We start from the raw sequence: 26,481 nt of genomic DNA, 5'->3' as shown, positions 1-26,481 counted from the left end.
GCTCTTGCTGCCCGTGTGATATGTGATATATATAAATATGGACATTTTTTGCACCAATATCTTGAATTTTAGGGCATAACTGCATTTGAAATATAAGATGATGTACAGGTTCTGGGTCGGGCCAGTGCGTTAACTGTGTTAAAATATTTTAATTGCATTTTTTTCACAACTAATTAATTAACACGTTAAACTGACAGCCCTAATTTTTATACATTTTTTAAACATACAGTTAATTATACTGGATTTTACGTCTAATTTACAAAATATATATATAATACAAAATGTAATTTTTTGGGGGGGATTTAGGACACCAATTTATGCTTTCATTATTTTGACACATTTTTTTATGTAGAGTACATTGAATTAATTATTCAGGATTTTGCATCAGTTTATATTTCTGTATATTAACAATATTAAAAAAGGAAGGTGTAGGTGGAAGGGTTTACTGATTGAAATGCATGAATTGTGTGTTAATTGTTTGATAAACATTTTAATACATTAAATTGTTTTTGTTTTTATTCAGTTTTTGTAATATATATATATATATATATATATATATAAAACAAAATATTCTATTTTTAATTTAAATGAAAGGGGCTGATATGAGTTTTCATTATTGTGACGTACTGTATTTGGAGGTAAAATACAAATAATTTATACAGTATTCTGCATCAATTTGTATTATATAAATAATATTAAATTTAATACAAAATTCATATTTTTCAGGTAGGTGGATTGTATATGGATTGAATGCATGAATTGTGTATTAATTATTTTATGACATTTTGATAAACATTTTTTAATACATTAAATTGATTATACTGGATCAGTTTTTATACTAAAATTAATATATATAACAAAATGTAATATTTTTATTTAGATAAAAAGGACTGATTTGTGTTTTCATCATTGTGACATATTTGGATGTAAAATACAAATTAATTATACAGAATTCTGCATCAATTTGTATTGTATAAATAATGTTAAATTTAATACGAAGTTGAATATTTTTCATGTAGGTAGAAGGGTCCATGGATTAAAATACATGAATTGTGTATTTTTTTTAATTACTATTTTTTTATATAGGTATTTTAATACACATTTTTAATACATTCATTTGATTATACTAGGCCAGTTTTTATAATAATATTAATATATATAAGAAAATATAATTTTATATATATATATATATATATATTTTTTTTTTAGATCAAAAGGACTAATTTGTGTTTTCATTATTGTGACATATTTGGATGTGACAGAATTCTGCATCAATTCATATTATATAAATAATATTAAAATATTTTGAATGTAGGTAGAAGGGACCATGGATTAAAATGCACAATTTGTGGATTAATTATTTCATGACATACTATATTTTGATGCGCTGTGTTACTCATAATGGATTTTACATACATTTCTATTATATAAGTAACATATACTACAAAATGTAACATATCTCATTTAGATATGGGGGCCACTAATTAAATGACAGATTAGAATTTATTAAAGCCTGATTTGTGTTTTTTTTTTTCTTCTTCTTCTTCTTCTTCTTCTTTATTTTGGCATATTTGAAAGTAAAATTTCTTGAAATAATTATACCAGATGCTACATCAATCCTGTCTCAATTGTTATGGGCCCCTCTGGACTTTTAGCTCCCTAGCATCATTCCCACCTTTCACCCCATTAGCTACGGCCCTGCACACACACACACACGGCAGTAATACACATTTCCACCTTTTTTACATTCCACTCCAGTAGTTCTTCCCCTCAGAGCTTCCTTTTATCTCACAGTTTATTTCTCAAGGACATCTGAACAGGAATAATGCACAGCATGAAAATCTCTGTCATCACTGAAAATAGAGTCAGATATTCTGAATGCTCTACAAAAGTGAATCGTATCCAGCATGGTGTGCTGCAGCGATCGCAATGAATACATTCTCGTGTCCTCCCAAGCATCAAATCTGCCCTAGTTTCGCCAGCGAACCGTGCTCTCTGGCTAATGCTAGGACACTTTTGCAGGCTAAAGATCACACAGGGTTTATCTTGTAGTTTAAGCTGCTGCTAAGTAAGGCCGCAAGGTGTGCGTTACATCTGTGTGTAAAGTTCTCAGGCCATTTAAGGTGCATGATTTTGATTAGCCGTTCCCTTGTTTTGGGTTTATCTGTAATGGAAAAATAGTGTTACAGTAGTCAGACGGCCATGTCAATTATTTACCCTGCACTGCACACTGCATACTGGCTACAAAGATTATGCAATATGAACTATGATAGAAAGAGATTTTAAAAAATGTTTTACATCTGAGGAGGCAACATTTGAAAATGAAAATACTTACTACAAAACAATTATGTTTAAATACTGGCTGAAATATGTTGCAAATAGAGTTGAAGTCAAAAGTTTACATACACCTTGCAGAATCTGCAAAATGTTAATTATTTTACCAAAATAAGAGAGATCATATAAAATGCATGTTATTTTTTTATGTAGTACTGACCTGAATAAGATATTTCACATAAAAGATGTCTACATATAGTCCACAAGAGAAATTGATTTTATAAAAATTACCCTACTTAAAAGTTTACACACGCTTGATTCTTAATACTGTGTTGTTACCTGAATGATCCACAGCTGTTTTTTGTTTTTTGTTTAGTAATAGTTGTTCACGAGTCCCTTCTTCGTTCAACATCTTCGTTCTGTTCAAAAGTTTTCACCCCCCTGACTCTTAATACACTGTGTTTCCTACTGAAGCATCATTGACAGGGTTCCCACGGGTCCTTAAAATCCTTGAAAGTTTGTGAATCTGAAAAAAAAAAAATTTCAAGGCCCTGAAAAGTTTTTGAAAATGAACATACATAGATAGAGGTCCTTGAAAGTGCTTGAATTTATTTTGTGTAAGAAGTTTTCAGGAAAAAATTCCATATTATTCCCTCCGGTCTGAGAATATGTTATTTCGCCAACACTTCGTGGCCTATGCATACTAGCTTGCTTGAATTACGTATTACATGCACACAGAACTATTATGATAGTGCCTCAACATTTCACAGACACACAGTGAAACATTGCAAAAATGGGCTGTGAAGTTTAAATAAAATGTTTTTTTGCATAGTTGTGTTTGACACATGAAAACTCTGACAATGTATCTTACAAGGTAAGATGATGTAACCTTGCTCTCACTTGAAATGTATCCCCACATTAAGTCCTTGAATTTGAAGGTATTGGACCTGGAAAGTCCTTGAAAGTTCCTTGAATTTGAAGTTAACCAATGTGTGGGAACCCTGCACTGAGCGTTTGAACCTTCTGTAATAGTTGCATATGAGTCCTAGCTGTCCTCAGTGTGAAAAGATGGATTTCAAAATCACACAGTCATTGTTGGAAAGGGTTCAAATACACAAAAATGCTGAAAAACCAAAGAATTTGTGGGACCTGAAGGATTTTTCTAAAGAACAGCAGGCAGTCCAGGACAAATAAAGAACTCATGAACAACTATCACTAAACAAAAAACACAGCTGTGGATCATTCAGGTAACAACACAATATTAAGAATCAAGTGTATGTAAACTTTTGAACGGGGTTCATTTTTTATAAATTCAACTATTATTTTCTCTTGTGGACTGTATGTAAATGTCCTTTATGTGAAATATCTTATTCAGGTCAGTACTAAATAAAAAAATAATGCATTTTGTATGATCCCTCTTATTTTGGTAAAATAAATAGCATTTTGCAGATTCTGCAAGGTGTGTGTAAACTTTTGACTTTAACTCTTTGTCACATGGACTATTTTAACAATGTCCTTACTATCTTTGTGGGCCCTGTACGTGTCAGTTGCGTTTCTGTCTCTGCAGGGTCAAAAAAGCTTTCGGATTTCATAAAAAAGGTCTTACGAGTTTGGAACAACAAGAGGATGAGTAATTGATGACCGAATTATGTTAACATGGCCTTAACTACCATGTTCTTACATTGAAATTAATCATTTAATACAATGTACTTATTGTGTACATACATGTATTTACATTGTACTTAGATTTTAAAAATACCTGCATGTAATTACATCTGTAATTACACCTTAACCCACCCTTAAACCTACCCATACCATCAAATCTCTCCCTAACCTAACCCATATCACACCTTAATAGCAGCAGAAGTGTTTTGCAATACAATATGGCCACATTAAGTACACTGTGCTTATTTTTTGATGCAAGTACATAATAGTTAAGGCCACTTAATATAAAGTGGGACCCAGAATTATAATTTTTGGGTGAACTATTCCTTTAAGCCACACTAAAGAATTTATGAATGCAATTGCATTAGAAATTGCAACTCATTTTTTTAGTCGTCCATGTTGGAAAAAAAAACAGCATATGCTGGTTAGGTATGTTTTGAAGGGTGGCAGCTGGTTTAAGATGAACCTGAGCTGGTTATAACCTGCTCCTGAGCAGGAGCCTCTTAGGACCACTTTGTGGACCAGCACATGGCCAGCCTAAACCAGCTCGTGACTAACTAAGGACCACCTTAAACCAGCTGCCATGCTTCAAAACATACCTAACCAGCATGTGCTGGTTTTTTCAACAGGGTTTACTTTTAACCAACTGATTCCAAGATCATTGTAGTGGAAGTAAAGTCAGTTCCCTTCAGTTTCACACAGGTGCCTCTAGTGATCCTGCAACTTCCTGCCTGGAAAAGGGCAACAGAGCACCACTCGAATTCAGACTTCCAACTTGGAAATGATACAGTTATCTAATGCATAGAACTGCATACAATTTCAAGCATGCCTAGTTACTTTTTCGGGCCATATACATTTATGAAACGAGTGTTTGTGGCCATGTGTATATGTATCTGTGTAGGTGTGTGTGTGTGTGTGTGTTAGAGAAAAAGAGTTGCGAACCTCAGAGGGAGCCTGTGCTATCACACCTCTCCTACTCGCAGTCTGTCAATATATCAGTCTCAAACTCTGTGAACTCATCTCACACACAGAAACTACTCTACGCATGTGTGTGAGTGTGTGTCAGAGAGGACGATAACACACACACACAGAGCATGGAGGAATTTAAAAGCGGACTGATTCTTGTAGTGTTTTTTTTTTTCCTGGGTTGTAGCTTCCCTCCCGCTGAGTGTAACCAGTCTCCCCACCGCGCTGGCCCGAGTGTTTTTATTTCTCTCCTCTTCTGCATCACGCCATCCTTCCGTCACACTCATCCCTTGCTTCTGAGCCAACCCACATTTCCACTCTATCGCTCTCGTTTCATCTCCCTCTGTATTCCTCTCTCACAGGGACGAATTCACTAAACAGTCGTGCCATTTTTGCATCCAGTATTTCAAGGCAAAACCAGCTTCTAACGAATTGAAACTCTTTTTATTCCTTGTAGCGCAAACACCTCCTTTCTATCTAAATTCCGAACCGATTTTGTGGACGCTAGCGAATTGTGCGCTAAAACAATGCAGACAGTGTTCGCAAATAAATGGTGCTGTCAGGGGGCGCAATTCAATCTTAGTGAATTCTCCTCTGTGTCTCTCTCTTTCTCGTTATACTTTTAGACATAGAGATGATAGCATCTTCATTTTGAGGGTGTTTGTCATGGTTGTGGGTTCGAGTCGTGGTGACACTACATTGCTCATTGCTTAGATTAGCTGTGTAATTGTTCTACCAGACAGCAAGCAATTTGTATGGTGACTCATCCTCTCTCTCACTTGCTTTCACTCTTTTCTCTCGTCCTCTCAATCTCCACGCGTCCTCAAGCTGCGTTTAAAGCATGTTATGATAGTTACAGTCTTGACAGGCTCATTAAAGACCCTCATATTCTCAAAAAATCTTTTAAAGGAACAGTTCGCCCTAAAATTGCAAATTATTTTTCATCATTTACTCACCCCCATGTAGTTTCAAACCCGTATGACTTTCTTTCTTCCGTGGAGCACAAAAGGATTATTCTGAAGGCTGTGCTGGCCGCATTTTTTAAGCAATTACAATGAATGGGGACTGAAGGTCGCACAAAAAAAAAAGTACAGCAAAGGTCTGCTGTATTACAACTATTCTGAAGTTATTGATGGCTTTGTGAAGAGGAATCAGGCCAGAATTAATGTTGTTATTCACTTCTTGTTCATCACATGGGCATAGGGTGGTTTTTAACATTTACAGGGGCTAGTCAGTGATTTTATTGCATCCCAAATCCAGAATGATACTACCCACATAAAAACTCCCAGTTGAATTACTGACTGTTTTTTGACAAACACCAAGGTTGTGTGGTAATTTATTTGCTGTCTTAGTCAACATCTCTGAGTTTACCAAAAAAAAAAAAATCAGTCAAAAAGTTGTTTTGTAAATGCTTTTTTGAGCACTGCCATGTGCTGTATGGTAACTGTTTAAAACTGCCATTTTAAAATTATTCTTTTATTTCCTCTAACATTAATAATTCACCGTCTAAATGCATGAGTTTTATTTCTGAGGAGCCATGCTAATTTATTTTTACTGTTCAAACTGGGCTATGGTTTCAAGAATCATATCAGTCCAGTTTGTGAACGCATCAGCTTTGTGAAGTGGATCACCTGATTCATTGAAGATCAAGATCCAACTCAACTTAAATTTCAGTTTTAAACAAAGCTGTTTCTTAAAACTATCGTATGACAGAAATATATAGAAGTCTGTGCTTCGGTATCCTTTTTAAAGCTTAATAGCTTCAGTCTGAAAAATAGAAAAACACTGAAAATAGGAAATAGGTCACACATGGGTCGAAACTGGATTGTTGAGAGAGAAAGAAATACACAGATAGGGTTGTCTCTAACAATTATTTTGGTAATCGAGTAAATGGTTTATTATTTTATCGATTAATCGAGTAATCAGATCATTTTTCATGCTAATAAAAATAGACCTAAGCGAACAGTAGACTTTAAAATTATTTAAAATACATATATAATAGCAATGAGGTGATAATAATGGGTTCAAATCAAGGCCGCGGGAACATATTTCATCTGGAGGTGGGGCCACAGTGGGGGATTTTAGACAAAATACTAATATTAAACAGCCCAAGCTCTAATAGATGAACATACAAATTAATGAAGACAGCGTTGTATGCGAATCAATATATATTTGTGTTTTTGTGATTTTAGTTCAAGAATTTTTTCTTTAATATCTGTGTTATTTAAATGGATTTTACTAAATATTAACATATTTTTGGTCAGTGCACTTTGGCAAATTTTCTCATCGGAAAAAACAGTGCAGATGCAATGTAAATAAGAGATTCATTCATCATACACTGCAGAAAGTTTCACTTATTATAACTGGAGCTTTTTTAGAGTGATTACACTCACGCTAGACTGAGTTCGGTGATTTTCTTTGATAATGTAAATATTTTTTCTCACTGTATAATTTGTTCGTTGTTTGAATAATCGTGGATTAAACTGCCGTTATAATTAAACTTAAATGTCTTTTTGTTAAATGTGATTTGTGTGTCTTATTAAAATATTTTATGACATAATACTTACTTGCCTAAAATGTTAAGATGTGCCTAGTTAATATTTTACATTAGGCTACAGTGGCTTGAGCGCGTTTGACTAGAGATTAGAGTGCAATTAAAGAGCTCTGCTTATATGATTGTCGGTGGCCGTCTTGAGAAGCGAGTAATATTGCCTGAACATTTCAAATGAAATTCTGTCAGTGATGGGGAGATGTAGATATGCAGGACACGCACCACGAGGTGCGCAAGAAAAATACAACCGCACTATATTTCTAGTCAGTTTAATACATAATTAATCACAAAACTAACACAAAAGCATCTTAAGCATTTTAACATAAGCATAAAACTGTTAAAATATATAATGTAATAAAACAATATAATCATAACTTATGTACATTATGTATTATATCAAATGCCTGCAGAGGGCGCCAAAGGCCTGACGATTGTTTTTATACTTTAAAGTGCAATCTAATCCTCACTTAATATTGACTAAACAACATTTAATTCAGTTGTCCACTTTATTTGGCCACTTCTTTATGATAGAAATAATAGAGCCACTGCCATTTCTTGAACAAAAACATGTGGACCTCAAAACATGTAAACTCAAGAGTGAGAGTTTAAACCTTTATTTTGAAATCGCGATAAAAATATTAATGTATTTTCCTGTGTTTGCATATGTTTATAAATGATTTACCTTACAAATCTGGTGCAATGGCACATGTTGCATTCCCAAATGAATGTTATAATAAACCCAAAATCACAGCAATGTGCAGAGATGGAGTCTGAGATGCTTCACACATGTAAATGAAACAGTTTGTGTGGAGCAGCATTTACTGAACAAAGTCGCTCTGACACGCACATAGGTAACCTACACGCATGTAAATAAAGTGAATATTAAACCCACAGCGCATATATTCATTTAACTGAATCACAGCCTTTGTGAATTAACAGCAGCACTGTGCTTAATTATGATTTTTAAATGGCTTTAATGTTTCATGCAGCCTTAAAAAAAACGGTCTAATAATCCTTTTCATGGATTCTCATCTGTGGAATGCGCCACTTCTGGTATTTTGCTGGTTAATCGACACAGGGAAAATGCAATGGAGGAAAATTTATAATCAAGTACTCACATTTAATCAAGAAATCTTGACAGCCCTACACACAGATAAGTTGCATCAGTGTATAAGTAACATTTTATTGTTATATCCAGCAGTGTTGGGGAGTAACTAGTTACATGTAACGAAATCACCTAATTTAATTACAAAATAAATGTAATTGTAATTAGTTAAAGTTGTTGAGAAAAAATGTGTAATTAAATTACAGTTACTTTTGAAAATGATAATGATTACAAAGGGGGTTACATCTGAATTTTTTCACACACACACCTACATACAGATTTAATTGACTTCTTTCATAAATTGCATTGACTGCTCTAAAATCAAACACCAACGTTTCAGGAGTTTAGGACACAGAATAGGACACATGCTTATTCGATAACTGTTTTATTTCCTATTTGGGTTTATGCATATACTTTATTTTTTAAGATTGTTTTTTTCCAAGGCATTGTTAGATCCCAGTGTTTCCTGTCATAACTATGCAAACATTTGATTTCAAAACCAGTATCACAGCTATTAAACTATTTATTGTTCTGATTTTAAATCTGTATTTAACCTCAGAATGATCTCAAAGTAAATAAGAGGTGTTAAGAATTTCTGGATTTTTACACAGCTCTGTGGAATGCTTGATTCTGATTGGTCATGACATTCCAATGTATGTTACTGCCTGATAACAACTGGTAAAAGCAAATAACTCAGACTCATCCGGGCAAACTAAGTCGGTGACTTAATTTCTTCATGGAAGCTTTGCGTTCAAATATTTCAGCTCAGATCAGTGTTTTGTGTATAATTATTTACTTTTGTAATTTGTAATAAGTGGGATAATGTACATCCAGCCAGTTGTTGTGGCAAAATAAAGATGTATATTATCCCTTGCTTATTATAATCTTAATTAAAGTGATAAAAGACTTTAAAAGTCAGACAGTAATCAGTGTTGAATGCTATTAAAAGGTTAACTCTGCCTGGTTTAAATGTTTAAAAATGATTAACAGTTGAAAATATTAGAAATTTAGAAAAGTAATCAAATGTAATAAGTTACATTACTTTAATAAAATAATTGAAAAGTTCCACTACTTATTACATTTTAAATAGAGTAGCATGTAATCTGTAACCTATTACATTTCCAAATAAACCTTCCCAACACTGATATCCAGTAATATAAAATACTGGTAAATAAAATAAAAAGGTTGATTATTATAAACACTATAAACTTTGTAATTCCCTCACTCCACAACAAATACTTTAAATTTATTGGTTTTCAGAACAGAACAGGAATAAATAATGTAAGTATAGGAAAACAAATTACAGTGGCATTAATTATAAACAACATTTATTATAAACGTCAAGCCCAAAAACAAATTTATTTAAAATGAAAATACCAGGCTGGCATATGGTAAATGCACAATTAAAAATGCTCAGTTACCTCTTTTATTCAGCACGAATCTAAATGTGTGCACTTTGCGCTTGATGTTAATTTGCTTTCTACAAGTCACTTTAGAATATAAGTCTCAGCACATTTCAGATTAAAAAGTGCAACTTTTATTTCATTAAAAATAAGTTTAAAATTGTTAATATACTTACCCAGAAGCAAGCGTTACGACATGACTAACATTATTTATTTTGAAATTCCATCATACGGCTACATTGTAAAACATACCGTTACCATGATATTATTTTTTTACACTGTGATTTACAGGTTTTGTCATACCGTCCACTTCTAGTGAACTAATGTGTCCATTTCCCTTACAACTTTAACAGAGAAATGTGCGGCATGGGTCAGCAGCGAGATGTGTATATTCCGGAAGCGTAATTCATTAATTTGCTGTTTGCTATCCGTCAGTCACCCGGAATAATCCGTCGGGAGGGGCCAGTGCGCTTTCCTCCGCCGAGTGAAAATTGGATTTTGGATGAGCGATCGCGCGGCTTAAACTTCCACCAGCTCGCTGTCTATTAAGTGCACCCCCCACGTCACGCGCACACACACACACACGCAACCCAGAACCAATCGAGAGCCGTGACAAACACACACAAATATACATCCTCGAGTTTTAAGAGTTACATAAAGCCGAATGCAAACGCACACGTATGCAGCCACGGTGCGTGTAGTATTACCTATAGCAATCCTGTGCTTGAGAAAAGCCAACTGAGCAAACACAGTCAGCATAATCACCAGAGAGAAAGACACGAACACACCTCTGACTCGGAGGAAATGAGCTGGAATTTGGAGCATCGTGCCCACATGGGGAGAGGAAGATCTGGAGAGAGAGGGATGTGGGGAGGATTGATGGATAGGGGAAAAAAAGTCAAGAAGAACAGAAACGAGAGCACCGGGGAGACCAAGACAATTCTCGCTGAGATGTTGATGGCGAGATGCTGGAGTTTACTCATCCAATCACGAACGTGTGGGCAGATAGAGGGAGCGAGTGTGTGCTTCATCAGAGGTGCTTGATGTCACTTAGTAAAAATAACGCTCTGTGTGTGTGTGTGTGTGTGTGTTTCAGCTCCTCTGACTGAAGAGCCCCCCAGGATTCTCTTTCCCTCTGAAAACAAGCTTCTCACCATGGACGTGCAGCTCGGTAAGAACAGCTTCTGCTTGTGTACGTGTGTGTTAGGAGGTGGGTTGGTGGGGGGTTGTTCGCAATGCCATGTACTATTTTTGAAGGAATGTAGTATGTGATATGCTGTGCGCAGTATGCAAATTTTCTGAATGCATGGATTACCCGGACGACCTGCTACATTTGTTCAAATATGCAGTATAGTACCAAAGCACACTGCGTGGAATATTGTTTCCCATGATGCACTGCACTTGCCTTGACCTTCTATTTCCAGGGTGGCAAAAGAACCGGAGGCGATATCAATCATGGTTTTTCACGATTTGTCTGGTTGACTCACTTTTTGAAGGTTCTGCCAAAATGTTTGCACAAACCTGGATTAGAAATGGAAATAGAAAGAACACTCACTGAATTAAACATTAAAACAGTTGCACCAAAGTGTTTCTGAATGAAATCCTCTATTTTCTTGTCTTATCACTTGCTTCTTAAAATAACTAGTGACAAGGGCATCTTGAGGGGGCACTGTTTTTTTTTTTTTAGGGGGCAGTAATGTCCAATGGTGCTTCTGCTAGGTGCTAAACACTATATCAATGTACGTTACCATTTAAAGGTTTGGGGTCAGTGATTTGTATTTTAAGTTTTTGAAAGTCTCTTACTCTACCCGAGGCATAAAATTGATCATGTACAATAATGATCATAAAATACAAGAAAAACTTAAATATGGTGAAATACTATTGTAATGTAAAATATGTGTTTTCCATTTTAATATAGTTTAAAAAGTAATTTATTTCTGAGATGACAAAGATTACTTTTCAGCTGCCAGCAGCATTTAAATATACTAATCTGGAAGTCAAGAAATTTTTTTGAAATGTTGAAAACAGCTTTGCTGCTTGATATTTTTGAGGAAACTCTTTTTCAAAATTTGTTCAGGAAAAGCTAGTTCAAAAGAGCAGCATTTAAAATAGAAATCTTCGTAAAACTTTACAGTAAGGTTCATTAGTTAATGTTAATTAATGCATTATCTAACATTATCTAACAATGAGAAGTACTTTTGTTCCAATATTTATTAATATTTGTTCATGTTAATTAATAAAACGACAGTGGTTCATTGTTCGCTCATGTTAGTTCATGACTATTAATTAATATTAACAGATGTAACTTTGGATTTTAATAATGCATTAGTAAATGGTGAAATTCATATTAACTGAGATCTAATTTTACCTAATCGAAATTAAGTTTTGGTATATTTGTGGTAGGAAATTTACAAAATATCTTCATGGAACATGATCTTTACTTAATATCCTAATGATTTTTGGCATAAAAGAAAAATTGATCATTTTGACCCATACAATGTATTTTTGGCTATTGCTACAAATATACCCGTGCCACTTAAAACTGGTTTTGTGGTCCAGGGTCACATATTAATATTGTTAGTTTATGTTATTTAATGTTGTTAACAAATGGAACCTTATTGTAAAGTGTTACCAAAATCTTCTGTAGTAATGTAAAAGTCTTTTTTCTTGATAAATAAAAGCATTCATTTCTTTCAAACAAATAAAAAAATAAAAAATGTTACTCATTAATGGCACTGTGTATGATGAATATTTTAATGCATCAGTTCTACAAAAGCCAGTGCAATTTGATGCAGTCAGATGATTTTTGCAACAAAGATGAAGTTTGAGCAGCCAGTAGTATTTAAATATACTGATCTGGGGGTCAAGAAAAAAAAAAAAATTTTCATTGAAAATGCTTTGCTGCTTGATATTTTTGTAGAAACTCTGATACTTTTTTCATAATTCTTCCATGAAAAGAAAGTTCAAAAGAACAGCATTTATTGAAAATACAAATCTTGGTAACACTTCACAAAAAGATTCATTAGTTAATGTTACTTAATGCATTAACTATCAATGAGCAATACATTTGTTACAGTATTTATTACACTTTGTTAATGTTAAATAATAAAACTACAATTGTTAGTTCATGACCATTAATTAATATTAACAAACATAACTTTGGATTTTAATAATGCATATGATTAGTAAATGCTTTACAAGTGTATTTCGCTGTTAGTTCATGTTAACTAATGTAGTTAACTAATGTTAACAAATGGAAACTTATTATAAAATGTGACCGAAATCTTCTGTAATAATGTAAACATCTTTTTTTCTGTCAAAGTCTGTAATTTGTATAAATTTAAATGCATCGTTGATAAATAAAAGCATTCATTTCTATGCATAGTTTAATGCACCAGTTCTACAAAAGCCAGTGCTATTTCATGCAGTTAGATGAATTTTACAACAAAGATTAATTTTGAGCAGCCAGCATTATTTAAATATACTGATCTTTAGGGCAAGAAAAAAATATATAATTTTCAGTGTTGAATATGCTTTGCTGGTTGATATTTTTGAGAAAACTGTGATGCTTTTTTTTTCCAGAATTCTGTCTTGAAAAGCAAGTTGGAAAGCATTTATTTAAAATAGAAATCTAGAAATTAAAATAACACTTTACTATAAGGTTTATTAGTTAATGTTAATTAATGCATTAACTAACAACGAGCAATACATTTGTTGCAGTATTTATTAATATTTGTTAATGTTAATTAATAAAACTGCAACTGTTCATTGTTAGTTCATTACCATTAATTAATATTAACAGATAAATGACATTAACAGATATATCATTGGATTTTAATAATGCATTATGTGTTAAAATTAATATTAACTGAGATTAATAAATGCTATAAAAAGTATATCTCATTGTTAGTTCACGATAACTAATACATATAGTTAAATAATGTCAACGAATGGAACCTTATTGTAAAGTGTTACCAAATCTTTAATAATAATGTACGTTTTTTTGTCATTTTTATCAGTTTAATGCATTGTTTATAAAAGCTTTAATTTCTTTCACCAAAATTAATTTCTTTCATCATAAATGTAGAAATGGCTCTGTGTATGATGCATAGTTTAATGCACCAAATTCTACAAAAGCCAGTGCTATCTGATGCAATTAAGGTTTGCATCAAATAACGCTGACAATAACATTTTGTTTGGCATACTGCTTATAAAAAAACTGGCAGTAAATTGAATACTACTTTAAAGAGATGTTTATGAACATTTTTTATTGATCATGGCAGCAATTAATTCATCAAATAATGATGAAATTATGTAGAAGAGCGTTATAACCGGGCATATATCCAGGTGTTTGGTGCAGCAGAGTGCACTTTTGGCATTTTAAAGAGCCAATTGCTCAACAGTCCCAGCTAAAAATCCCCAATTGTGGTACACTGCTGCTCAACACAGCACTTAAATTTAGCTACTGAATTGGGTGCTAGAGCAATAGCAGAAAGTACATGCAAATAATGGGCACAATTCACTTTTAATCCATGTATTTTCCTCTTATTATAGTGAAACACTGCATGCTGTCTTTTTGGAAATACTGTAATAGGCAGTATGCAGTATACTGCAGAGTAAGCAGTACGGTAGTATTCTATTCTGAACGCAGCCGGTGTGGTTTATGTATTTGAATTGTGTTTGTGCAAAACAGAAAGTCATTGTAATGGATTTACTCACAAAAACACAAGCAAAACAGTTTCAACTGTTGTGTGAACTGTTTTTGTTATTGAAAAGACGTCAAACTGTTACTAAAAGAGACTCATCGAGAATGTTTAAACTCATGCCATGCAGTTATGCGCTAACTCAGCAGCAGCAGCATTTGTGTATGTGTTTGTGTGTGTGTGTGTTAACGCCTGAGAAAGGAGTTCCCCTGCTAGACAGATAGCTGCTATAGTCAGCATTATGATGCTATGTTGTTTACGCTCTGAATGGAAGTCGTTCTCATAAATGCAAATCCTCTATGCTAATTATCTGCTGTTGTCTCCCAACAATAGCCGCTCCATATGGTGCCGAAACATTCAGTGGGCCTTCTTTTGGATTTCGCTGTGTGCGTGTGTGTGTGTTGATCCGAGCTCCTTGTGCATGTTAACACACGCATACCGTCCGCTTTAATATATGTTACGGACAGAGATGCGCTTGTTCGCGCATGTGCACTAGTTTGTTAGCGTGTGCATCGAACTGAACCGTGTGTGTGTGTATGTATGCGGTGGATGGAGCCGCGTCTGTTTGTTTGGCGGAGACTCTGGATCCAGGCATGTTGGAAACAGGAGCAGATTGGAGCATATTGTGGCGGCTCTGACCATGTTCTGCCTTCAGAATGAGCAGAGAGAGAGCAGGACACCACTCATCGACTGGAGACACACTGACCACATGATGAGCAATTTTTATTCGGCGTGTGCATTGTGGGCTGTTTAGCTGAATTAGTATAATAGAACCCAATGGAGAAGAAACTTTGTTGTGTTTTAATTGTTGCTGAAACCATTCCGTTTCATCTCTCTTTTTAAATTCGGCTGAAAATTGAGTTTTTAATTCAGTTGAAAAACATGAGAACCTAAATGGAATTTTAATTTAAATTAAGTTACAATTGTAGTGAAGGAATATCATATTTTTATGCCGTCTCAGACTTTTAATGACACCTGGTGGCAAGGATTTAGCTTCATTTAAAGGTTTTCAGTGTTCAGTCAATTGTTCTTATTCTATTGTTCTTATTCTCTGAGTACAAGTATATAATAATTGGAATAAAACAAGTCTTTTCTGGCTGATCATGTGATTTTAACATGATCTACACCTTAAAATGACTTGCTCCAAGAAAAATAAATATATTTTTAGGTCACCACTATGAAATTAATTTAAACATATATTTAAAATGTTATTTATTTATTAATTTATTTATGTCTGAAACTTCTATTTTTGTAGGAAAAATAGCTGATTTCACCTATTAAGTAAAATATTATTTATAAATTAATTAATTACAGTTGAAGTCAAAAGTTTACACCCTCCTTTCAGTGTCATTAAAAATGTTAATTATTTTATCAAAATAATAGGGATCATACAAAATGCATGTTATTGTTTATTTAGTACTGACCTAAATAAGATATTTCACATAAAAGATGTTTACATATAGTCCACAAGAGAAAATAATAGTTGAATTTATAAAAATGACCCGGTTCAAAAGTTTACATCCCCTTGATTCTTAATACTGTGTTCTTACCTGAATGATCCAAAGCTGTGTTTTTTTTTGTTTTTTTTGTTTACTGATTTTTTTTTCATGAGCCTCTTGTTTGTCCTGAACAGTTAAACTGCCCAATGTTCTTCAGAAAATCCTTCAGGTCCCACAAATTGTTTTCCAGCATTTTTGTGCATTTGAACCCTTTCCAATAATGTATGATTTTGAGATCCATCTTTTCACTCTGAGGACAACTGAGGGACTCATGCAACTATTACAGAAGGTTCAAAGGCTCACTGATTCTCCAAAAGGAAACGCAATGCATTAAGAGCCGGGGGATGAAAACTTTTTGAATATGAAGATCAGGGTAAATGTAACTTATTTTGTCTTATATAAGTTTGTCTTTGTCTTATCTTCTGTAGCTTCTGAAGGGCAGTACTAAGTGAAAAAATATGATATTTAGGCAAAATAAGAAAAATGTACACATCTTCATTCTGTTCAAAAGATTTCACCCCCGGCTTTTAATGCATGGTTTTTCCTTCTGGAGCGTCAGTGAGTGTTTGAACCTTTTGTAATAGAAAAAAATGGATCTCAAAATCATTGTTGGAAAGAGATGATTTTGAAGTTGGAGGAGAAAATGAGATTTTTTCGCCATACTCTACCTTTTTTTTTTTTTTTTTTTTTTTTTTTTGGACCAATAGTTTCACTAGAAAAGACTTACTCCTCAGCTGGGATCGTGTAGAGCCCTTTGAAGCTGCATTGAAACTGCAGTTCGGACCTTCAACCCATTGATTCCCAATGACATCCTCTATATGGAGAAAAACCCTGAATGTTTTCCTTAAAAACCTTAATTTCTTTTCCACTGAAGAAAGAACATGAACATCTTGGATGGCATTGGAGTGCGTAAATTATCAGGAAATTTTTAGTCTTGAAGTGAACTAATCCTTTAAAAATTACATACTGGTTCCATAAAATCTGAAATGTGTGGCATACAGGTGTGGTTTGTAAGTGGCATCTAATGAAAGAGCTTCAGTAGAAATGAGAGCGAGCAATTTAGAAGGAAAGAAGAGCATTAAAGAACATGCAAGGAGGTTCTGAGAGATGGAGACAGAATTCTGAGCTGGTGGAAGAATATTTAATGCTTTTAGGACGTTTCAGGAGGGAATAGCTCCTCGCTGAGCACTTCCTGCAGAAATCTTATTGGACACGCACAGATACAGACACACACACACATGCAAACTTAAACACATGCAGTTTTATAAGTATATAGCAGGTAAGAGGATATTGTTGGTATAATACTAGTTATTTCCAGCATTTGTCGATGCTGCTGTGTAATGCTATGTGATATGTATGATGTATATGGCCATTACTTTGCTATAAACATGCTTATTATGAGAGATGAGCTATCGAAATCATTTTTCATGCTCCCTGCCATAGACGCGGAACAGATGATGATGTGAGAGGATGGGATGATGGGATGATGAGTGAAGGATAGAGAGAGACGGATAGAGTGTGCTGTGTGTGAACCCATCACATCCAAACATTATTAATGACAACAGGGGCACTCACACACACCTATGTGTGTGCGCACACACACGAGCACAACTCAAATATCGCAGACAAACAAAGAAAGAAAAGGGGGAAAAATGAGACAGAAAGAGACTGGGCTGACTCATATTCAACAAGGAAACAGGGAAAAAAGGTGACCTTTCTTCCTGTGTCTCTATGCAGTTGCCAGCCGAGATGAACGGATAAAGAGGAACAATGCAGGAAAGACTTGACTATCTGTCTGTATTGTATATATTGAATTGGACTGATGAGAGCTCATCTTAACCTTCATGTTCTGTATGGGCTCTTTGAGCCCTCAAGGGCTTGAAAATATACCAATAAACATTGAAATATCTGGTTGAAACTCCACTGCTTGTTCTAATCTTACAAGATCTGATTATAAACAGAATTTCAGCTTGATAACATGCATCAACCGTCCTTTATGAAAAATTGCTTCATTACTTTTGTTTGGAGTCTCAGAGAACCCAGATACAAAGCATTAATAAACGCAATGAATTCTCACATGCTAACTTTTTTTCGTTGTTTGTTTACACTCCTGTCATTTGTTTATTTTAATTTCTTTTATTGTATTTGTTTTGTTTTTTTAAATCTTAAAAGTGTGGCTAAAAAGCTTCAATAAATCTACCTACTGCATTGTGTTTAGCTGATGAACCTATTGTTATTTTTATAACTACTATTGTTGTTTTAATTTATGTGAGTCATCGGGGCTTTTGAGTCATAAAAACAACAAAAAAGGTAAAGTCAATCTCATATGAACATGAGGGTTAACCAAACATAATCTAACTTAATTGAAATGTATTCACTGTGTGTCTTTGCTTTGCTTCCTCACAGATGGCACAGAACACTCACACAGAAACACACACACACGTACGTTAACGCAGAAGTGGGGAGGATTTGTGCAGAGGTATTCAGAGAACACTTCTTAATATTAATCACCCTTGCCCAAAATAATACAGTTGTTGCTAAGCAACCATTGGGAGATGAGGGCATTTCTCTAAATAAACATCTCAATTTATTATTGGGTAAGATTGGACACTGATATCCTTAAAGGAACAGTACAAAAGCAGTGGATGTGTGCAAAAGCTGCATTTCTCCTGTTGGGCTAAATAGCCTGGAACCAGATATTTGTGGTTTACAAGCCCATTTGCAGCTATCTGGCCACAGCTGTGGATTAAGTGATGAATTAAATGATTATTTTTTATGCCATTTCTTGCTAATTCAAATCTAATCTTTGTTTAATAAACATTTGTATGTAATGCGCAGTAGGCAAATGAGGGATCGGAACAGCCAATGAGCAGCAACCTAGTTATCCGCTTCACATTTTTGAGCGCATACATTTTCAGCTTAATTTGAGAAAGAGAGAGAGCGCCAAAGAAGAACGACTAGACGGAGAGGTCGCTTTATCTCTATTCTGAAGTGTTCGCTTCAATCCAGAGTCCTTTGTCCCACATTTTGGGTCCACAAGGCCACGGTTTCTAATCGTGCATATGACCCTGTTAGAGCCGCCACGACCTTTCGTGTGCTGCCAATTTTTGGCATGCCCTTTAAAAGGAAAGTTCACCCAAAATTCTGTGATCATTTTCCTGCCCTCATGTCGTTCCAGACCCATATGACTTTCGTTCAGAGAGATTTAGCAGAATGTCTGCGCTGCATTTTTCCATGGGATTACACTCTTAAAAATGAAGGTGCTTCATGATGCCATAGAAGAACCTTTTTTGTTTAAATGGTTCCATAAAGAACCTTTAACATCTGAAGAACCTTTCTGTTTTAGAGAAGGTTCTTTGTGGCGAAAGAAGGTTCTTCAGATTATAAAAAGGTAAGAAAGAGATGGTTCTTTGACTGAATTCTATTGAATCGCTGTGAAGAACCTTCACCTTTATGTTTAAAAGTGTAGGACCAGGGACAGCAGTGGGTACAATTCATTTCCAGTGGGTTTTTTATCAGTTATTTGTTTTTTGTTAGTAGTAACTAATAATTAGATTGCCCAGAGTGTCAGGTTCAAAGCAGACATTATTTTTAAGTTGGCTGTTCTTGGCCAGAGTAACAGAATAATGGACACAGACAGTCAAAAGTCTTTCATGTAGATGTGGAGATAAATGGCATATGTAACCAATTACCTGTTCTTGCATAGAGACACAACAAATAAAGTGTCATTTCACTCTCTACTTGAATCCATCTTTGTAGTGCTCTTTGATGCTTAACCCTTGACTGTGTATCCCCTGCATCTCTCTAAATTGTTTGATCTCTGTCCTTTCTGTCCTTCACTTTAGTAAGACAAAATCCTTTCATCTGACATTCCACAACACCCATCCTTCCCTCTGCTGAGTTTTAGTTTCAGGCATAGCTTAAACCATACATAAACCACCTGTCAGTCTGTTAACAGACTCATACTCACCTGCATTCAGAAAAGAAGAGTATTAAACACACACACACACACACACTCACACGTGTCAAACACAGAGCGTTTCTCAGTCAATCATCTACAAACTGTTGGGAGTTACACATACTTGAACAAACTGCCATTTTTATTTCTTTTCCCAGACTGAGCTCGAAAGAATAATCATATCAAATCAGATTTGCAGCCCAAAAACACCTCATTTGTGTCTGTCCTGGCAGTTTGTCAGATATCCAGAGTTTATTATCTTTTCTTTGGGGATTTGAAGACACAGTCCTTGTTGCTGGCGCTTAGAAGCTGAGGGAAACTGAAGAGAGTCCTATTAAATTCAAATACTAAAAGATACCTTTAAAGGAATAGTTAACTATTCACCCTCACCCTCGTGTTATTCCAGACCTGTTTCTTTTTAATTCATGTTTCAGAATACATAGATGTGAGCCTGGATTTGTAGCAACAGCCAACAATACATGGGTTAAAATGATCGATTTTTCTTTCATGCCAAAAATCGTTAGGATATTAAGTAAAGATCGTGTTCAGTTAAGATATTTTGTGAATTTCCTACCATAAATATATCAAAACTTAGTTTTAGATAGTAATATGCATTGCCAAGAACTTTATTTTGACAACTTTAATGGTGATTTTCTCAGTATTTTGATTTTTTTTGCACCCTCAGATTCCAGATTTTCATACATCAGATTTCAGATTTTCCATACATCAATGGAAATCTTATTTATCCAGCTTTCAAAGGATGTATAAATCTCAATCTTAAAAAAATTACCCTGATGACTTGTTTTGTGGTCCAGGGTCACATATACCAGTGGTTTTTTAATTAAATGTAAATTCATGTTCTAGTCATATTTTCTTGGTTACAACCAGAATAAAAATCTATATTGTATTTTACATTAACAATGTAGTTAATAGACTATTCTATTTATTAAAACTAAGTTTAAATCTTTAATGCATTTTACATTTATTCCAAAATAATGACTCAAGGCAGTAACAATTTAAAAATATATATTTTATTTGAACTATTATATATTTTACTTATGAACTGATGTTCAGCTGTTCTTTTTCATAATAAACTTACTTACGGATCATCAGTCATCAGAGCTCGGGAAACGCACTGGTCACAGATGCGAAGATGTACATTTAATTTCAACAACCTCACATCATGTTTTCTGGCCATTTGACGTTTTATTTTGACTTGACAAAGTGATGATATATAAGTGTGTAAGTTCTTTACTTAGTTTTTAAAATTTGTCTTCCCATTAACACCATTACTTTGTGTATTCAGACTGTTTTGCGAACACAAAGCACAAACTCAAAAGGCGGGATAAATCGCATGAACCAATCACAGCCGAACATAACCAGTCATATCCAGTCATTCATTCTCAATTACCCCCCCACCAAACTCACGCTTTTTTGCCAAAAAATCATTAGGATATTAAGTAAAGATCATGTCCGATGAAGATATTTTGTAAATTTCCTACCATAAATATATCAAAGCTTAATTTTTGGTGATTTTCTCAATATATTGGCTTTTTTTTTTCACCTTCAGATTCCAAATTTTTAAATAGTTGTATCTCTGCCAAATATTGACCTATCCTAACAACCTATACATCAATTTCAGATGATGTATAAATTTAAAAAAAAATTAGCCTTATGAGGTCCAGGGTTATATATATACACTACCAATCAAAAGTTTGGAGTCAGAAATTAATACTTTTATTCAGCAAGGGTGCATCAAATTGTTCAAAGGTGACAGTAAAGACATTTACAATGTTATAAAAGATTTCTGTTTAAAATTATGTGATTTTTAACTTTTAAAGAATCCTGAAATGTAAAAAATGTATCACAGTTTAAGTAGCATAACAGTTAGCAAAACCAAATTATAATTTGAATGATTTCTGAAGGATCATGTAACACTGAAGATTGTAGTAATAACTTTGTTAAGCTAAAATTTCAGCTTTGCCATTACAGGAATCCTGTATGTTTGATCAAATAAATGAATCCTTGGTGAGCATAAGAGGCTTCTTTCAAAAACATTTAAAAGTCAAACAGTCTCCAAATTTTTAAACTGTATATGTAAGTATAATATACATATTTTTCTGTCAGAATACACAGCTATTTTTGCTAACCAGCCAAATTAGTAAAACCGCATTGGTTCTTACATTTGAATGAACTGAATTGACTCTCATATTGACTCTCCAGTCCATCCTAATGCAATTTAATCTCCAAAACTGCCCACCGCTTTTAATCAGCCTTGTACTATAGTCACGTACCAACAGGAAGTCATGTGATGCGTGCGATTTCCACACATGATCTCCCAGGGGTCTGACGGAGTTTGATCCCGCTGTCGGCGGAAGAAAGCTGTACTGAGAGCGAGAGAATGCTGAGAGAGAAGAATAGAAGCAGTGGGTTGAATACGTAAGGGCCTGCTGACGCGCTGATATATCTGGATTTGGATTTATTTTGGAGATTGAAACAGATCCTCTGGAGAAATGCCGCCTATGTGAGGGGGAGGGGACACATATGTGTCAGTATGTGCGTGTGTGTGTGCGCTTTTGTATTGAGAGACTGTTTTAATACCTCTAGAATAGTTCTCTGAAATCGAATGTGTGTGTGTGAGTCTGTGTTTTATAATAGAAAACTTTCTCTTTGTTCACGAATCTCCCTTTACAATTCAAATGTGCTCAGAGCTCTAAAAAATGGATTAAACTGTACTAATTGTCTTTTCTCTCTCATTTGCACACTCTTTCAGTGTCAGACACACACGCCGTAATGTCGGTGAGAGAGGTGCTGAGGCAGGGTCTCTATTATGACATCAGAAAGAAAGGATGAGGGGAGGACAGGGAGTATGAAAGGATCTGCGGAGGAGTACCTGTTCACAAAGCCCTATTCTATACAGATAATTAAAGTCTTACACGTCCCCGTTGGGTTGCACTGCTGAGGAACAAATCAGGTGAAGAATTGGAGGAGGGGAGCAAAAAAGAGGGATACAAAAAAATATGTGCATTCAGTCTGCTGAAGCACAGCGCTGGGAGATTCTTTCTTTAAGTGAAGTGAATTCTGAGTGAAGGTCATGATGTTAACATAGGTCTATTCGTTCATTCATGGCTGCGTGCTGTCTTCAGTCCCGCATGTTTGTGTGTGTGTGTGTGTGTGTGTTTTACAGGAATGCTTGGTCAGTGTTTCAGCTCCGTTGGTAAATGGAGCGAAACACCGCAAGCAAACAGCTCAGTTCTTGCCTTTCATTCAAATGCATTGAAAAACACACTTAAAACAGCAAAATGGCCCTGGATAGAGCTTAGAGCTCTCTCTGGTGGCAGACTTTATTAAACATCTGTTTTTTCCTTAGCTTCTTCTTAAATGATGTATTGAAATTGCTAAATTATTTCCTATCTGTAGTGCGTTATCCTCTGATTAGGAGGCAGACGAGATTGTGATGATGACAACAACTAGATTTGCATTTTCTAAAGGAAACGTCAGTGCATTTAAGGCAGCAAATAAACTGTTACATTTTAAGTTAAGCTTGGGTTATGCGTTAGGAAATGACCCATCAGAATTGCTTAATGTCCTCAATCAGCACACATCTGATTTTATGCCAGCTATGCATAAAAATATGCATAAAAATAAACATGCAAAGCAACACTGTTGTGATTATAAAGGCACGACGGGAGAGACTAATCTGAATTCTTTATGCAAATAGATGTAAGTACGAAAAATGATCAGAATGTTGTCAGTTACATTTTAAAATTCCGAACATTCTGAGATTGACAATATTAATTCTTATAATGTAAGCAGCATAGATGGCAGACCTAATGCTGAAACCATTTACACAAACATGACAGGTTTTTAAATAAATATTGTTTTTTTAACCTTCTATTCATCAAAAAATCCTGAAAAAAAGGTTTGTCACAGTTTCCACAAAATATTAGGCAGCACTGTCAGCATTGATAATATTTCAATAATAAAAAAAATAAATACATTTTATTTAAATGCCAAATCAGCATATTGGAATGATTTCTGAAGGATCATGTGAAACTGAAGACTGGAGTATTGGCTGCTGAAAATTGAACTAAACATTCTAAATTTAAAAAATTAGAATTCAAAAATTCAGACAAATGCAACCTTGGTGAGCATAAGAGGATTTAAAAAATATTAGTGTACCCAAACCTTTGAACGGTAGTGTACATAACTATGTACATAACAGTTTGGTGGAAATGATTGCAAGATTTTATTAACAAAAAGGAGAAAAAGAACAACAACAAATACAATGTTGAGGAATTTCAAAGGAACATCTGTACTGCCTTGCAAGCACTGTAAAATCGAGAAAAGAAAAGTTTGTCCGGTCCCACTTTATATTAGGTGGCCTTAACTACTATGTACTTACATCAAAAAATAAGTACAGTGTACTTATTGTGGTCATATTGTATTGCAAAACACTTCTGCTTCTATTAAGGTGGGATACAGGTAAGGTTAGGGGCAAGTTTGGTGGTATGGGTAGGTTTAAGTGTGGGTTAAGGTGTAAGGGATGGGTCAACAGTGTAATTATAAATGTAATTACAGAAATTAATTACAGATGTAATTACATATAGGTATCTATATGTATCTAGGTATCTACGTAGTAGTTAAGGCCGCCTAATATAAAGTGGAACCATTTGAAGGTTATGCAACCTTAAGCATTTATAATGTGTTAAGGATTTTTTGATCCAGAAAGTTTCAAAGGAAGTCTGTCCTATTTTTCAGTGTATTCTATAAAAAAAAACATAACTCTGATCAGTTAGAACAGATCAGACACTGATTTGAATGACAGAATGACTGATTTGAGTCCTTACAAAAACTCAGGTTTGTATAATAATAGTATGTTGGTTTTGCTAGGCTATGCAGTTGATCAAATGTTTTGAGTGGTTGTCAGTTGGTTTCTATGTGTTTGTTAGGGTTTTCAAATGTGTGCATACAGATCTGCTCCTAATCCAGGATCTTGTCATCTCAAGACTGGACTACTGCAATGCTGTATTGGCCAGCCTTCAAACTAGCTTAATTAAATGTGCCACAGTTTGAGAACGCCAGTGTATTTGGTCTTTAACCGACCGATGACGGCCCACGTTTCACCCCTCTTAGTCTTGCTCCACTGACATCCTAATCAAATACAAATTCAAATCTCGTTTTTTCTACTTCTGCAGTCGCACTTCTGCTCTAGCTTTTGTTTACTCTTGAAATCGAGGATTGCGGAGCTGCTAATGTTGCTGGCTCCTGTATGATAAATAGCTTGTGTTTTGCCTTATTTGAAAGTCGCTTTGGATAAAAGCGTCTGCTAAATGATTAAATGTAAATGTAATTGGTTTAAAGGTCTCAAACTGTGAATGTCTGAACATTAACATTCCATGAATGCAATCTGTGTTTATTATTATGTCAACAATACATCAAACACAGTATCAGTTAAATTTCTGTGACTTAATGTCATTTACAGTATGCGTCTATAGTGCTGTTTTACAGACTCATGGTCTCAGTATCTCTTTGATCAGATGCTCCACATGTACTTCACGTCCTGGTGAGAGACAGACGCTATTTCTGGTTTGTTTGGGGGCCTGGAGCAAGATCTTCCCTGGTGCTGGGCCTTATTCGTTGGTAGTCTAAAGACATGCCTAATTAACGTCAAACAACTGACAAACATCACAACATTAAGGCAGAAATACCACCTCTACCGCAACTAAAGAAAGAAAGAAGCTGCTCTTTAGACCACTGAGGATAAACATGTTCATACACTCAAATAAACACACTGTTGTTAGTGAATGTACTTCTCAGTTTTGCATTTGTATTTTTAATGCAATTTCTTGTTGGTGCTTTATTTTTCATAAAACATAGCTTGAGATTAAAACAATAATTGCCCAATCCCTTTAGGTTTGCAGACCCCTTGCTGAAGACCCTTGCTTTAGAAATATAGATTTCACTGATCTTGATGCTTTGAAAGTTTTTAAAAGTAATCTTTAAAAGGATAGTTCACCCAGTAATGAAAATACTGTGATTAATTACTCACCCTCTTGTTGTTCCAAACCCTTAAGACGTTTGTTCATCTCTGGAACACAAATTAAGATATTTTTGATGAAATTTGAGAGCTTTCTGACCCTGCATAGACAGCAACACAACTACCACGTTCAAGGCCCAGAAAGGTAGTATGGACATATAAAATAGTCCATGTGACATCAGTGGTTCAACCTTAATTTTATGAAGCTACAAAAATACTTTTCGTGCAAAAAAAAACCCAGCTTCTTAACATTACGGTTGAACCACTGACGTCACATGGACTATTTTAACAATGTCCTTACTACCTTTTTGGGCCGT

At 34.7% G+C, this 26,481-nt stretch overlaps 1 protein-coding gene across 5 annotated transcripts in view; it reads left to right on the top strand.

The window, feature by feature from the left end:
• The window catches only part of il1rapl1a (interleukin 1 receptor accessory protein-like 1a), a 128,748-nt gene that overhangs the window by 90,256 nt on the left and 12,011 nt on the right, over positions 1 to 26,481 (top strand). For all 5 annotated transcript variants that reach the window (XM_051119549.1, XM_051119548.1, XM_051119550.1 and 2 more), the window contains one exon: positions 11,061 to 11,135. In XM_051119549.1, the coding sequence (XP_050975506.1) occupies positions 11,061 to 11,135 (75 nt within the window). The remainder of the gene's footprint in view (positions 1 to 11,060; positions 11,136 to 26,481) is intronic.

This window comes from Labeo rohita, chromosome 9, assembly GCF_022985175.1.
Source record: "Labeo rohita strain BAU-BD-2019 chromosome 9, IGBB_LRoh.1.0, whole genome shotgun sequence".
NCBI classification, from domain to species: Eukaryota; Metazoa; Chordata; class Actinopteri; order Cypriniformes; family Cyprinidae; genus Labeo; species Labeo rohita.
Note: the sequence above shows the minus strand (reverse complement) of the source record. Positions and strands in the feature narration are given on the sequence as shown.